General features: G+C 36.7%; 1 protein-coding gene across 1 annotated transcript in view; it reads left to right on the top strand.

Moving 5' to 3' along the window:
- The window catches only part of LOC150109484 (uncharacterized), a 52,093-nt gene that overhangs the window by 14,843 nt on the left and 23,628 nt on the right, over positions 1-13,622 (top strand). The window contains exon 2 of the mRNA XM_090408551.1: positions 11,530-11,627. Within this exon, the coding sequence (XP_090264677.1) occupies positions 11,530-11,627 (98 nt within the window). The remainder of the gene's footprint in view (positions 1-11,529; positions 11,628-13,622) is intronic.

Here is a 13,622-nt window from a genome sequence, read left to right as displayed (position 1 = left end):
TTGGATAATTTCTCTTCTTATTTAATTAAAAACATCTACTTTTTTTTTAAGTTAAGAAAAAAAAAAACAGAAGAACATGTGTGATATACATGGTCGTTCTGGTAACAAAATATATTGTAACAATTTTCTGAAGGTGTTTTTACTGTTCTTTCTATTCTTATTAATCTCTTTTTGGAATGGTTCTCACACAGATGAAATGGTCTCCACTAATCACTTTATGAAACTCCTGACTTATGGGGACATATTAAAAAAATGGTAATGTGAGGTGTCATGACAAGCACGTTTTTCTTGGTGAGCAGGGTTTTGCATGATTTGTTGAATTCTGTTCATAAATAGTGGGATTTGAATTCATTGCTTGCTGGTTGGAGAGTTGACATATTACCTTCTTGGTAAACCAAGATAACACTTTCCTCCTACTTTCAATAGCCTGTTCCTATCTCACTCTTCACTCCTATTATCCATTCCTTTGCAGACATCCGTACTTATTTTCATTTTCCTTATTACCTTACTTTACCTTGCTTATATATTTCACTATCACTCCTTATTCATTCTTCTACCAGTTCACTTTCATTCTCTTCCTTCTCTTACTATTCACCTGTTCCTGTATCACTTACTGCCATCATACCACATTCATTGTGTCCTACTTTCACCCTACCCATCCTGCTTATGACAGCATTTACAATACTTTTGCTTCTTAAGATCATTCAGTTTCTTTTATGCACCTTTTTTTTCACTTCTCACATGCATCTCTTTTTCACATTTACTTTCTACTCATGAGATGAGCACTAAATCTCCTAATACACTTGCATCATTCACTACAGTTCCACACATGCTTTTATCAGCTTCAATTATTGATACCTCACCTTCTATTCATTGCACATTTAAATCACACTTCATACTCACACTCTCTTATAAACTGCTTTGAATATCCATAACTTACCTAGTCTAAAATGCAGCATTTTATTCAAGGAGCTTTCATCAGTACTTTTTTTGCATATTTGTTGTAGTGAGGTTTCATTGGTGTTTGCTGTAATAAGGGTTGACTGAATTAGCGAAATTAACCTTGGTATTTTTAATATTACTCAAGAACCATCAGTTGCTACCTAAAATTATATATTTCTTATAAAATGACATAAGTAAATTTCATTGACAACTTTGACATTAATATTTCCAAAGGGAGAAAACATCCACTTTCTGCAGTCATACTGTAGTCTGTCATAGTTCTTTACTTGTTTCTAATAATAGTGCACTACAACCAAGTGCTTAGTAATATAATTTGTAGAAGTCGAGAGACCTATAAGTGCATTAGTGCCGTGTGTGTGGGGTGCAGATGAGGACTGAGATAGTAGTTTATATATATATATACATATATATATACACACACACACAGTATATATTTAAAAAAAAAAGGAACTGCAATTATAGTTTTCATGGGAATATTTCATGAGGAAGGCTGTTCCAGAGAACAGAGATTGATGGAAAAAGGAAGAAGAGAAGAAGCAGGTTCAGCATATCTTCAGTTGCACATTAAAGGAATGCTGAGAAGCTGCTGCTCTTGTATTAACAGGTGCAACAGAAAGCTGCATCTGTTAAAACAAGATTAATACATGAGGAATGATGGTTGCCAATTCACTGGAGTAATGGGGCCATTGAAGTATCTGTAGAATAGACACAGAGCTGAAACATTCTATCTATGAGATAAAGGTTGAAGTGAATCTGTAACAGGGGATCATCTGTTAGCCTAATTACTTGTCTCTGGACAGAGTCAAGAATTTTTTGAAAAGTTTTAGGTGCTCTACTCCAAACTTGAGTACTATTCTAAACACGATCAAAATTGGGATTTGTGTATAGTTGAGTTTGTTCGGCATAGAATAGTATCTTGAACAAAAGTGAATGCCTAGTTTTGTTTAGATGTTGGAGAAGCTACTGATGTGATGTGTTAATGCCAGGAGAAATTAGAGGTATATGTCTATATCGAGTAGAGAGATATGATCTTGTCTGGTGTATTATTGAGGGTAAGAGATTGTGAGCTGAGATCTCTTTTGTGAGAGAAGAGGCAAGACTGTGTTTTGGTGGCATTGAACATGACCAGATTGTCCTCACCCTATTAAAGGATTGTACATAGATCAATAGTTAATGCACTGATTGTAAATTATCTTAATGCTTGGGATATCTGTGCATGGCATGGTTTGTCGAATGAGTAGAATGAATGGAAAGTACTGTTGAGAAGCTATGGATAGAATTAGCGATGATTGAGAGTAGGTTATCAAGGGTAGGTGATAGAACAGAGCCCTAAGGTACTGTTACTTTGGTGAAGCTCAGAGGGAGCCATCAACCATGACATGCAGTGAAACAACCAAAGAGGAAGCTAGTAACCAATCCAGTTATTACAGATGCTTTGGAAATATCAAGAGTGACTGCTTCAGTTTCACCAAACATTTTCATGGCTTGTGTTCGAAGATGAGTGAGGTGAACTAGGACTGTTGTGGAGTGAAAATGGTGGAAGCCATGTTGGTGATCACTAAGTAACTGGTGTCTCCAGATATTGATGAAGTTGGCTGATTACAACCTTTTCCATTATTTTAGAGAATAATAAAGTGGAGCAATAGGGCAATAGTTTGATGGATGACTTTTATCTTCCTTTTTTGGAAATAAGCTGGATGAAGGTTTGCTTCCATGTTGTTGCATGATTTCAGATGAGTGACAGCTTGTAGAGGTGATAACAAGATGGGCATTAGTCTGGAACACAAACTTTTAGTACAACTAGAGTCAGCACCATTAGGGTCAGGTGACATGTTAGTATCAAGGCTGTTGAATATTTTCTGATGTCCTTCTAATAAAGGATCAAAAGGTGCATACTGTGGATAGTTTGGGAGATAGTGGTAGGAGATTTGCCTTTGTTGTCTAAACAAGAATTTGGGAAAAGACTAATGTCAAGAGATTGATGCTTTCTCTTTAGGAGATGCTACCATCATACCATCAGTATGTGTGTGTGTGTGAGAGAGAGAGAGATGGAAACATACAATGGCAAAAATTGCATCCCATTGCTTGGCAAGGAGCCAAAAGACTTGATTTTCATTTTAGCAGGAAGGAAGTTTAGTGCAGTTAGTCCTTATAAAGTTTGTCTTGAATTTAAGGATGTTTTTTTGCATGACAACCCTTTCACAACATGGCTTTGTGAAGGGTTGTCATGCATTAGTAATTTATTAAGTTTTCATAATAGAGTAACAGCAGAGTTGGATAAAGGAACTGGCTACACGGTTATTTTGCTGGATTTTGCAAAGACATTTGAAAGAATACCACATTGAACTTCGTTACGCAAATTAGAACAAATGGAAATAACACTGCTTAAGTGGATAAGAGGATGGCTGCTGGACAGATCAAAAAGGAGGGATCAGAATCGAGGCAAAAACAGGTGACTAATGGTGTGCCACAAGGTTTGCTGTTGGGCCCATTGCTGTTTAATTTGTACATAAATGATATAGGAAATAACTTGAAAGGAAATATTCAGTTGTTTGCTAATGATGCAAAATTAGATAAAGTAATGTAGTTAATCAGTGTGAAGTGGGGAGCTTGCAGGATGATTTAAATAGGCAAATGATAATGGGTATCTGTTCAGTGTGGAGAAATGTAAAGTATGCATTTTGGGATAAACAGATTACAAGCTGTGTGTCACATTGATGGCATTGTACTGCACAAAATAGATGAAGCTAGAGATTTAGTGGTAGACAGAGTTAAAGTTTAGAGGACATATTGCTAAGGTAGCCCATAAGATTACTTGGCTATTGAAGACACATTAACAAGTAGAGATAAGGAAGTTATTCCCTTTTGTAAGGCCTTCATACATCCACATCTGGATTATTGTGCTCAAGTCTGGTCTCTTGGGGATGTGGAAGAAGTGGAGAAGATTGAGAGACAAGTGACTAAGATGGTGAGTGATCTGTGTAATGTTCCCTATGGAGATAGGTTGAGGGTGTGTGGATTGCAGAAGTTGGTTGACAGGAGAAAAAGAGGGGATATGATAGAATCATTTAAGTTGTTTAAAGGGTTTTATAGGATTGATTCAGAGGAAATGTTTCAGCACTTGACTTCAGGGGCCAGAATAAGGGATGATCGCTGGTAGTTGAATAAGAGTGTTGTTAGTCAGGGGTGTGAGCACTAGATTTTTTGCTTAGAGAGTTGTGAATGAGTAGAATGGGTTGCCAGAGTCAGTTATGAGTGCTAGGTATGAAAGATTGTGTGGATAGCTTGGGGTCTCCTACGATGAGTCTTCAGACTCCAAGGAGGTGCTCATACAACAACAATAATAATAAATATTTTTTTTATTTATTTTTAGTTACAATCTGCAGTGTAGACTGAATGAAGTTGTAGTTTTCGTGTTGAGCCACTTGCGATATGCTGAAAAACAATTCAGCATATCATATGGTTCTCAAAAAAGTGTACCAGAACCAAATAGGAATACAAGGTAAATACAACAATCAGGTTACCACTTGCTAGAGGAATCATTTTATGTTAATTATTATGTAATATAATATATAATAATGTTAATGGTGTGAGGTAGAGGTGGGCAAGACAGGATATTTAGTGGGGTGTTGCTACAGACCCAGGAGTACAGAGGGTGGGGACCAAGAAATGTTTAGCCAATTGAGTTTGGCAAGTGCGAGAAGAATGATTCTTATGGGAGATTTTAACTACAGTAGTATAAGCTGGGGAGAGGAAGATGCATGTAGCAATAAGGGAATGGAATTTCTAGAATTCTTGAGGGACAAATGAATGTCTTAGGCAACATGTAATAGAGGGAACAAGAGGTTCAAGAGTTTGGGATTTGGTTATAGCATCAGAAGAGTTGTAATAACTGAGATGACATTTCTCCCACCAGTTGGAGAGAATGACCATATGGTTTTGACTTGGAAAATGAATAGACATGCAGGAGTATTAAAGAGAAGGGAACGTATGTGAAATTATAAGGCGGGTGATTATAATAGTCTAAGACATCAACTTGGGGAAGTTTCATGGAGGGAGGAATTGGAAGGCCAGGATATCATTAGTGCATGGGAAATTATGAAAGAATATTTGTTAGCAGCAATGGTAAGTTGTATACCACGAGTGAACAAGAGGACACAATTTGGAGTAAAGTGGATGACAAACAATATTAAACAGGAATTGCATGCGAAAAAGAGGCTGTGGAAGAGATATAAGGAGACAGGTGAAGAGAAGATGCATGAAGAGTATAAGACACAGGCCTGAAGAGTGACTAGTATGGTAAGGAAGACGAAACTGGAATATGAGAGGAGATTAGCACTAAGATCCAAAGAAAATCGTAGGGAATTTTTTAGATATGTGGCCAGTAGGACGAGAAATGACTGTGGAAGAATGATTTTGTGGGATAAAAATGGGAATAGAGTGACCAATGCAGAGGGCATAGTAGAATTGTTCAATGAACACTTTATTGGAGTATTTCATCCTGGAGTAGTCAGTTTTAATGCTAGAGGGATAGGGCAGATTTGAGGTACAGGAGAAGAGTGTATTTCAAATACTGAGTACTCTGGATGTCAGTAAAGCTGTGGGACCGGATGGTATTTCACCACGAGTTTTGAGAGAATGTGAGGAACTGACAGTGCCTTTGACCTGGCTTTTCAATGAAAGTCTGGCTACTGGAAAGGTGCCCATGGAATGGAAGGAAGGTAAGATAATGCCATTGCATAAGGGTGGTAGCAGACTGGAAGTGTCTAATTATAGACCAGTTTCTGTGTCATCAGTAGTTAGTAAGATCTTGGAGAAAGTAGTGAAGGACCGTATACAGCATTGGGCAGATGAAGGTAATGTTATCTGTGAGAGTCAACATGGATTTGTGAAGGGGTGCTTTTGTTTTAGCAATATGCTAGCCTTTTATGATAAAGTTACAAGAGCATTAGATGAGGGAAAGGCATATACTGTCATTTTCTTAGACTTAGCGAAGGCATTTGACAGGGTGCCACGTGATAAGCTGATATTTAAGTTGCAGCACATGGGTCTGTATGTCAGATTGGTCAACTGGATTCAGGATTGGCTGTCCGATAGGTATCAGAGAGTTGTATATGGTGGGTCAATTTCAAGGAAGCAGAGGGTTACAAGTGGGGTCCCACAGGGCTGAGTACTGGGACCTGTATTGTTTAACCTTTATATCAATGACATTGTCAGTGGATTGCAAGGGGATATTCAGCTGTTTGCAGATGATGGGAAGCTGGGAAGGATTATTAGTAATAGTGCAGATGTGGCAGCCCTGCAAGAGGATTTGAATAAGCTAGATAGATGGGCAATGAATGGGAGTATCGGTTTAATGCAGCAAAATGTAAGGTCTTGAGGTTTGGGAAACATCGATGGGACACTGCATACTCTATGGGAGGTGTTATACTGGATGAAATAGGGGAGACAAGAGATCTGAGATTGATGATTGATAGAAACCTGAAATTTAAGTGATATATTGCAAAGGTGGTGAAGGTAACACAGAGGATTGCTGTAATAATGAGAAGGACACTGACCTGCAGAGATAAAACAGTTATCAATCCGTTGTATAAGACCCTGATCAGACCACACTTGGACTATTGTTCTCAGATTTGGTCCCCAGGATTTGAAGGGGATAAATTAACTGTGGAAAGGGTACAAAGGCAGATAACAAAGATGGTTTCAGGACTGTACAATGATAGTTATGAGGATCGGCTGAGGGAATGTGGACTGCAGAGTTTGGCGGATTGAAGAAGGAGAGGTGATATGATTGAGACTTTTAAACTGTTGAGAGGTGGTTACAGGGTTGGCACTAGGGAGTTCTTTCGCTTGGTTGAACAGCGGGAAGGAGTGATGACAAGAGGCCATCCCTGGAAGTTACTAAAGGAAACTGTGAGCAAGAGGGTGAGGAGTGGTTTCTTTGCATGGAGGGTGGTTGAACCATGGAATGCATTGCCTGATGGAGTGGTGAGAGCGAGAACGATCAATGAGTTCAAGGAGTGGTATGATAGACTTTGTGTTTCTTAGGGGGGGACCTCCCCTCGATGAGTTTTGATAGACTTTGTGTTTCTTAGGAAGGACCTCCCACAAAGAGTCTTTTGACTCCATGGAGGCCTGATATTTTTTCTGAGATTTTTTCTGAAAAAATTTCTGATATTTCCATTAGATGAAAAATCTCCTAAACTTTTGGGGAAAAAAAGACATGCCTTGGTACACTTTAAAGTGAACCAAGGATTGGATAATGGTCAAGAATTTTGAGTGGACTGGCAGAGACAGGCCCTCTGCTATTTCATCATTATCTAGATACAACTTGAAGATACTTGAAATTTAGACTGAAAAAAAAAATTATATATACAGGTAACCCTCGTATAATGCGGTACTTATACAACGCGGTTTCGATATAACATGGTCTATAATTTCTAGTAACCCTTTATTTATTTGTATTTTTTAATATTTTTCACCGCAGGACTTAAAAATCAAATTTTATCTTCATTAAATTTGTGTCTGCCCATATCACGCAGAAATCACATGTCCCCCTCTCACAGAAACTATGCTGTATAGACTTAAGCGAAACCATATGTTGCACCGAAACACTGTATATAACTAAAAATATTGTCCAATTTTTCAATTATGAAATAAGTGTTTGTTTTATTGCATTTGAAATTCTCGATATCATTATGACAGATCGCAAAGGCTAATTTAAAATAAAAGACTACCAACAATTGAAACATCATATAATGAATGTGTGAGTTCGCCTGCCACCTCAAACGCAAACAAGAAGCCATAAAATTCAACCAAGGGTTGAAACGTTTGTGTGAGTTGAGCTAGTCAGTAATGAGAAGTTCCAAGGGAACGATAATGACACCCTGTTGTGAATGTTATGACAGTTTCAGATGTTATGGAATTCGATTGAAGAGAATGAGCATTTCAACTCAACACTTGTCGGTTGCTTTTGTCTTTGGGTTGTGCGATCTTTTGTTAATACCGCACAATCATATGCACGTTTTTATACCTGCTGTCTTGTGTAAAATGAAATTCAGCTGGTACTTATTGTAACAATTAAAAAAAGTTGAATAATTTATAAGCGTATAAAAGGATATCACCTGTAAATCGTTGACATGCCAGCAAAATTCTCAGACGTGCCACAGGTTTGCCATCTAGGGTTTACTGTATAAAATGTTTATTGTTGAAAATTGTCTTCATTTTCTGCCAGGAAAGCGCATGTAAAAATTTATTTTTATTGTAATGGCCACTAAAACTACAACGAAAGGGGAAAAAACCAATATTGAAGAGGAAATTCATTTTTCTTGAAGAAAAAATTAAAATCTTGGATCAGTTGAAAATTTGAAAAAAACCAGGAGTTGTTGCAAGGACTCTGAATTTAAATGAATCAACAATTCTAACAGTCAAACAAATGAACATAAAATTCGAGAAAGTGTTATTGCTGGGTCAATGGTAAGTGCAAAGCACGTTGCTTGTGTTCGAGATATTCTAGTTGAAAAAAAATGAGAAATATCTAATGATTTGGATAGAAGATTGCACTCAATTCCTTTGGATGGACACCTTATTAAGCAAAAAGCTCTGAAAGTTTATAAACATTTAAAAGAACTTGATCAAGATTCTTCAGAAGAAATCTCTGCATGGATTTTGTGCCATTAAGGGTTGGTTTGAAAACTTTAAAAAGCAGTTTTCTTTGTATAATCTTAAAATCCAGGGAGCATCAGCAGACGTTGAAGCTACCCGGAAATGCCCAGCAGTACTTTTAAAAATCATTGAAGAAGGTGGTTATAGTGCAGATGAATCTGGGTTATATTGGAAAAAAATGCCAAAACGCATCTATATTTCGAAAAATGAAAGATCAGCTCCTGGATTCAAAGTTTCCAAAGATAGAATTACTCTACTGTTTTGTAGTAATGCATCAGGTGATTACATGACAAAACCAATGTTTATTAAGCAATCTGGTGCGATGAAAGGGTTCGACAAGTCCACCCTACCTGTTTATTGGCGGGCCAACAAAAAGGCATGGGTTACAGCTAGCATGTTTGAAAATTGGTTTTTCAAGGTACCTGATGTAGAAAGTTACACAAAGAAAAAGAATATGGACTTCAAAATTCTACTAATTTTAGATAACTCACCAGGCCACCCAACAAATCTAAGTCATCCGAATATTAAAATAACTTTGTTGCTGCCTAATACTACTTCAGTTATTTAACCACTCGACCAAGGAATAATATCAACATTTAAGTCATATTATATTCGTCGAACATTCCAATTAATTTTGGAAAAAATGGAATCTAATCCAAACATGACACTGCCTCAAGTGTGGAAAGAGTTTTCAGTATTGAATTGTGTGAAAATTATTTCTCTGTCCATTAAGGAATTACAACCCTCTATGCTGAATGCTTGCTGGAAAAAAAACATAGCCTGAAGCCGTTCTGGAACAAAACTTCGTACCTCCAATGGATCCGAGCTAAGTCGTATAATAAACATCGCACACCTTTTTGGTGGAGAGGGCTTTTGCGATATGGTTGAAAATGAAATTAGTGAATTAATTGATGGAGAAACAAATTTAAATGAGCAGGAATTGGTACAGTTAATAGATGACGTCAAACCAAATGGCAGGGAAAGTTCTGCCGAAGATTCTAATTGTAACGAATCCGTTAAAGAATTCAGTTTAAAGAAATTAGCAGAAGGATTGGACTTGGCAAGAAAGTTAGGAAATTATTTTACTAATAATGATCCCTCGATGGAGCACTCGGAAAAATTCACGAGGCAATTGAATATTTGTTTAGCGCCATATTATGAACTTAATAAAAAATTGCAGCATAGTGGAAAGCAAAGTCTTATTACTGACTTCTTGATGACTAAACCAGCCGAAGTATGCAATGAGAATTATTCAAATGATGTCCGAGAGATTTCAAGTGGTGACAACCTCCAGCCACTTAAAGAACATCTATGAAATGTTATTTCTGAAGACAGTGATGACGATTAAAAGATGCACTGTATTTTATTGTGTCTAAAACATTTTTGCATTATATGCAAGGAAATTTATGTACAATTTGTAATTTTTATAATTTTATACTACGTATTTGTCTCATAGTTTATAGTTTACTTTCATGAATTACCTGAATTAAATAAAAATATTGGTTTTGTTGGATATGTCATTGTTGTTTATATAATTTAAAAAAAAAAAAACGATTTCGGAACCTAACCCTACTTTTTCTATGTGATCTAAGTCTCGTATAATGCGATTTATATAATGTGGCATTTCTATGGAGTGGAGCCTAACATCCGTGTTATACAAGGGTTACCTGTATGTGTGTATATATATGTGTGTGTGTGTGTGTGTGTATATATATATATGTGTATATATATATATATATATATATATAACAGCAATATAGTACAGAAAAATGAGTTTCACGAATTGGCATCTTCTTGCAGTTTTCCATTTCTTTTTTTTTATTTTATTGTGTCATTCCCATGGCAGAACTCAAAAGGCTGTGGCTTTGAGTTCTGCCATGGGAATGGATGTTTGTGATTGTCTGTGAAAATACTGGTGGTGGTGGTGGACAGTAGATGGCGTTGGTGGATGAGGTTGAATGGTGGAGACAGAGTTGTAGAGTTCTAATAGCAAGGCTTATACGTTGGTAATTAGTTTATGGAATTAACAACACATATAAGGTATATTAATTAAAGGTAACTTTAATAAATAACTTCTATATTTCGGCAATGTCACGTTGCCATCTTTAGAACATAAAGATATGGTATGTGCATGCAGGCACTAACAAAAGCAAATGAGGAAGAAAGCAAGAAACTAATATTGTTCCTAAAGTCCTAATGTGCCCTCTGGTGGGCTAATTTGGTTGACTTGGCAGTTGGGCTGAAGTTCTCAAAATGTAAATCTCCCAAATTTGGGGTAGTTTCATGCACCCAAATTTGTTGAGGTTAGGCACGTTTTTTTAGATTTGTTGGAAGAAAACAAAAATAATACACGCAGCAAGTTTAAATACAAAAGATTATTCAAGGAATCTTCAGCAGCTCTAAAAAATGTGCTTAACCTCAACAAATTTGGGTGCATGAAACTACCCCAAATTTGGGAGACTTACATTTTGAGAACTTCAGCCCAACTGCCAAGTCAACCAAATTAGCCCACCAGAGGGCACTAGGACTTTAGGAACAATATTAGTTTCTTGCTTTCTTCCTCATTTGCTTTTGTTAGTGCCTGCGTGCACATACCATATCTTTATGTTCCTGAAGATGGCAACGTGACGTTGCCGAAATATAGAAGTTATTTATTAAAGTTACCTTTAATTAATATACTTTATATGCGTTGTTAATTCCGTACTCTAATTACCAGTTAGAGTTGTCGAGTAGGTGCCCTTCCTCGATGAGTCTTGGACTCCCTGGAGGTGTCAAATAATAATAATAATTATTATTTTCCTTTTCTCTTCTTACAGAAAATAATAAATTTAATGGCTTCAGAATTTTTTAAATGATTTTGCTTTGCTTTAAGTTGTATGACTGAAATATATTTCTTTCTAGGGAAAGCATGCCTCTCGTATTTCTATCATAGACATCCTGCGCAATTTAACGCTCGTACCCCAGAAATATAGGTCATTTCTTCAAAATAATGGTGGAGGGTAGGTATGGTTTGATATGCTGTAGTTTATTTTTGGCTTTAAGGAAAATGAGATTATAAAATCGCCATCTCTTTTTGTTCTCTTTCGCCAGTATCATTTTGAATCCATGAACTTTGTGCAAATAGCTTGTTATCGGAGTTCTCAGAACGATATTTCATAATTCTCAGTTAGTGGCACTGGTGTGAGATGTACATATTCTTTTAGGTACTATTCATTGAAATGAAAATCTGAAGCAATACACAACAGGTAATGGAATACAGCCTGGAAAAGCCTCTGTCATCCCTCTCCATTCCTCTTGCTAAAAAAATAAAAGAATAAATTTAATTGCATTGGGATTTTTTTTAAATAATTGTACAGCAATATTAAAAAAACTAATTATAGCAAATGCCACACATAATTTAAAATTTCAAAAACTTATCTTGTAATAAGAAAAGGGTGATCATTATGGATATTTTCAATTATGGTAATATAGACTGGAATGAAGTGATAACATCATAAGTGGAATGTTTTTTTTTTATTCTGTGGAAAATATGCTTTTCATATTTGTTATAGTTGCTTTCACGACATACACAGTTCTCTCCACCACCTAGTGGCCCAGTATATCAAAAACACTGTGAAAAGTGATCACACACAATTTAAAATTTTAAATTGTGTGTGGCATTTGCAATAATTAGTTTTTTTAATATTGTTGTATAATAGTTGTAATAGGCAGTGTTTAGTGTAGTTATAATTTTGTATTTATTGAATTTCTTTGTGTTCCTTGTGTGCAGCTTGGAGTGCAAGTAAAAATGGCAGTGAAATGTATGATGGTGCGAAAGACAAATGTAAGTGGCATGGATTTTTTGAAAATGGTGAGATGCCATGAATGCAGTATGTGTGTGCTTGGGGAGAAATTCAAGATATAGGAAAGATGAGAGAGTTTGGATCATTGGAAGAATGTAAGGCAGGATGCCATGAGGCTGTTAGGGAGAGTAAAAGATAACAGTATGGTTGTTAAGGTAGTCAGTGTGTTGTCCAGGTATGATAATGATGAGTTGAGAAGGTGAGCAAAGATTATGAATGGTATGCCAGCAGAGTTCTGTGAGGAGAAAGGAGTTCATTTTGTGAATGTGTGGGATGAGTTTGAGAGGTGGATAGAGCTGTATAAAGGTGATGATGGGCTACATTTGAATAGATTTTGTGTGAGTGCTTGAACAGCAGTGAAACGGAGTGAGTTGAAGAAACTGTTGCTGCAGGAGAGAGAGAGAGAATAACTGAAGTGAATGTAAGACTGGAGGAAGCACGAGGTGTTGTGGAAGATCAGGAGAATAAAGTAGGCAAGTTTGTGAGTGGCACAAGTGAAGAGAATAAGAGAGAATGAACACAAAGTGTACAGAGAAATAGGGGAGGTCAGGGTGGATGAGGGAAACACTGCATGAAAAGTGTAGATGGTTTCAGGAGTAGATGTGTGAGTGCGCAAGAAACGATTAAGGTGGTCAAGGATGTGGTGGTGACATTTAGGTTTGGGTCGGGGGTGTGATATCAGTGATGATAAACAGGAATGGACAGGGAAGAGGTAGAGGAGTCATATTCAAGAGGTGGGGTTAGCAGGACTTGTTATAGAAACAGAAATGATCTAGTGTGTATGTTTACAAATGCTAGAAGTATTCTAAACAAGGGGGGAATGAAATTGTAGTGTTAATAGAGCTCATTCTTCAAAAAAATTGTTTGTGTAAGTGAGACATGGTTGAACGAGGATGACATTCTGACAGGAATAGAGAGAGATTGAGGGATATGTAATATGTTGTGAAGACATAGTAGAAATGGGCGGGGGTGTTATTGATGATGACATAAAAGTTGTGCCCATCTAGGGTGGAAATGCAAGGAGCAAATACTAACAGTGGTATTTAAGCAGTATGGTGTGAAGTAGAGGCGGACAGAATGAAATGTTCAGTAGGGTGTTACTATACACCTGGTAATGTAGAAGGCAGTGAGAAGGAAATGTTTAGACAAAGT

Source organism: Typopeltis vanoorti, chromosome 2 (assembly GCF_054136105.1).
Source record: "Typopeltis vanoorti isolate ZY-2024b chromosome 2, IOZ_Tvanoo_1.0, whole genome shotgun sequence".
NCBI classification, from domain to species: Eukaryota; Metazoa; Arthropoda; class Arachnida; order Uropygi; family Thelyphonidae; genus Typopeltis; species Typopeltis vanoorti.
This window is presented reverse-complemented; position numbering and strand designations above follow the sequence as displayed.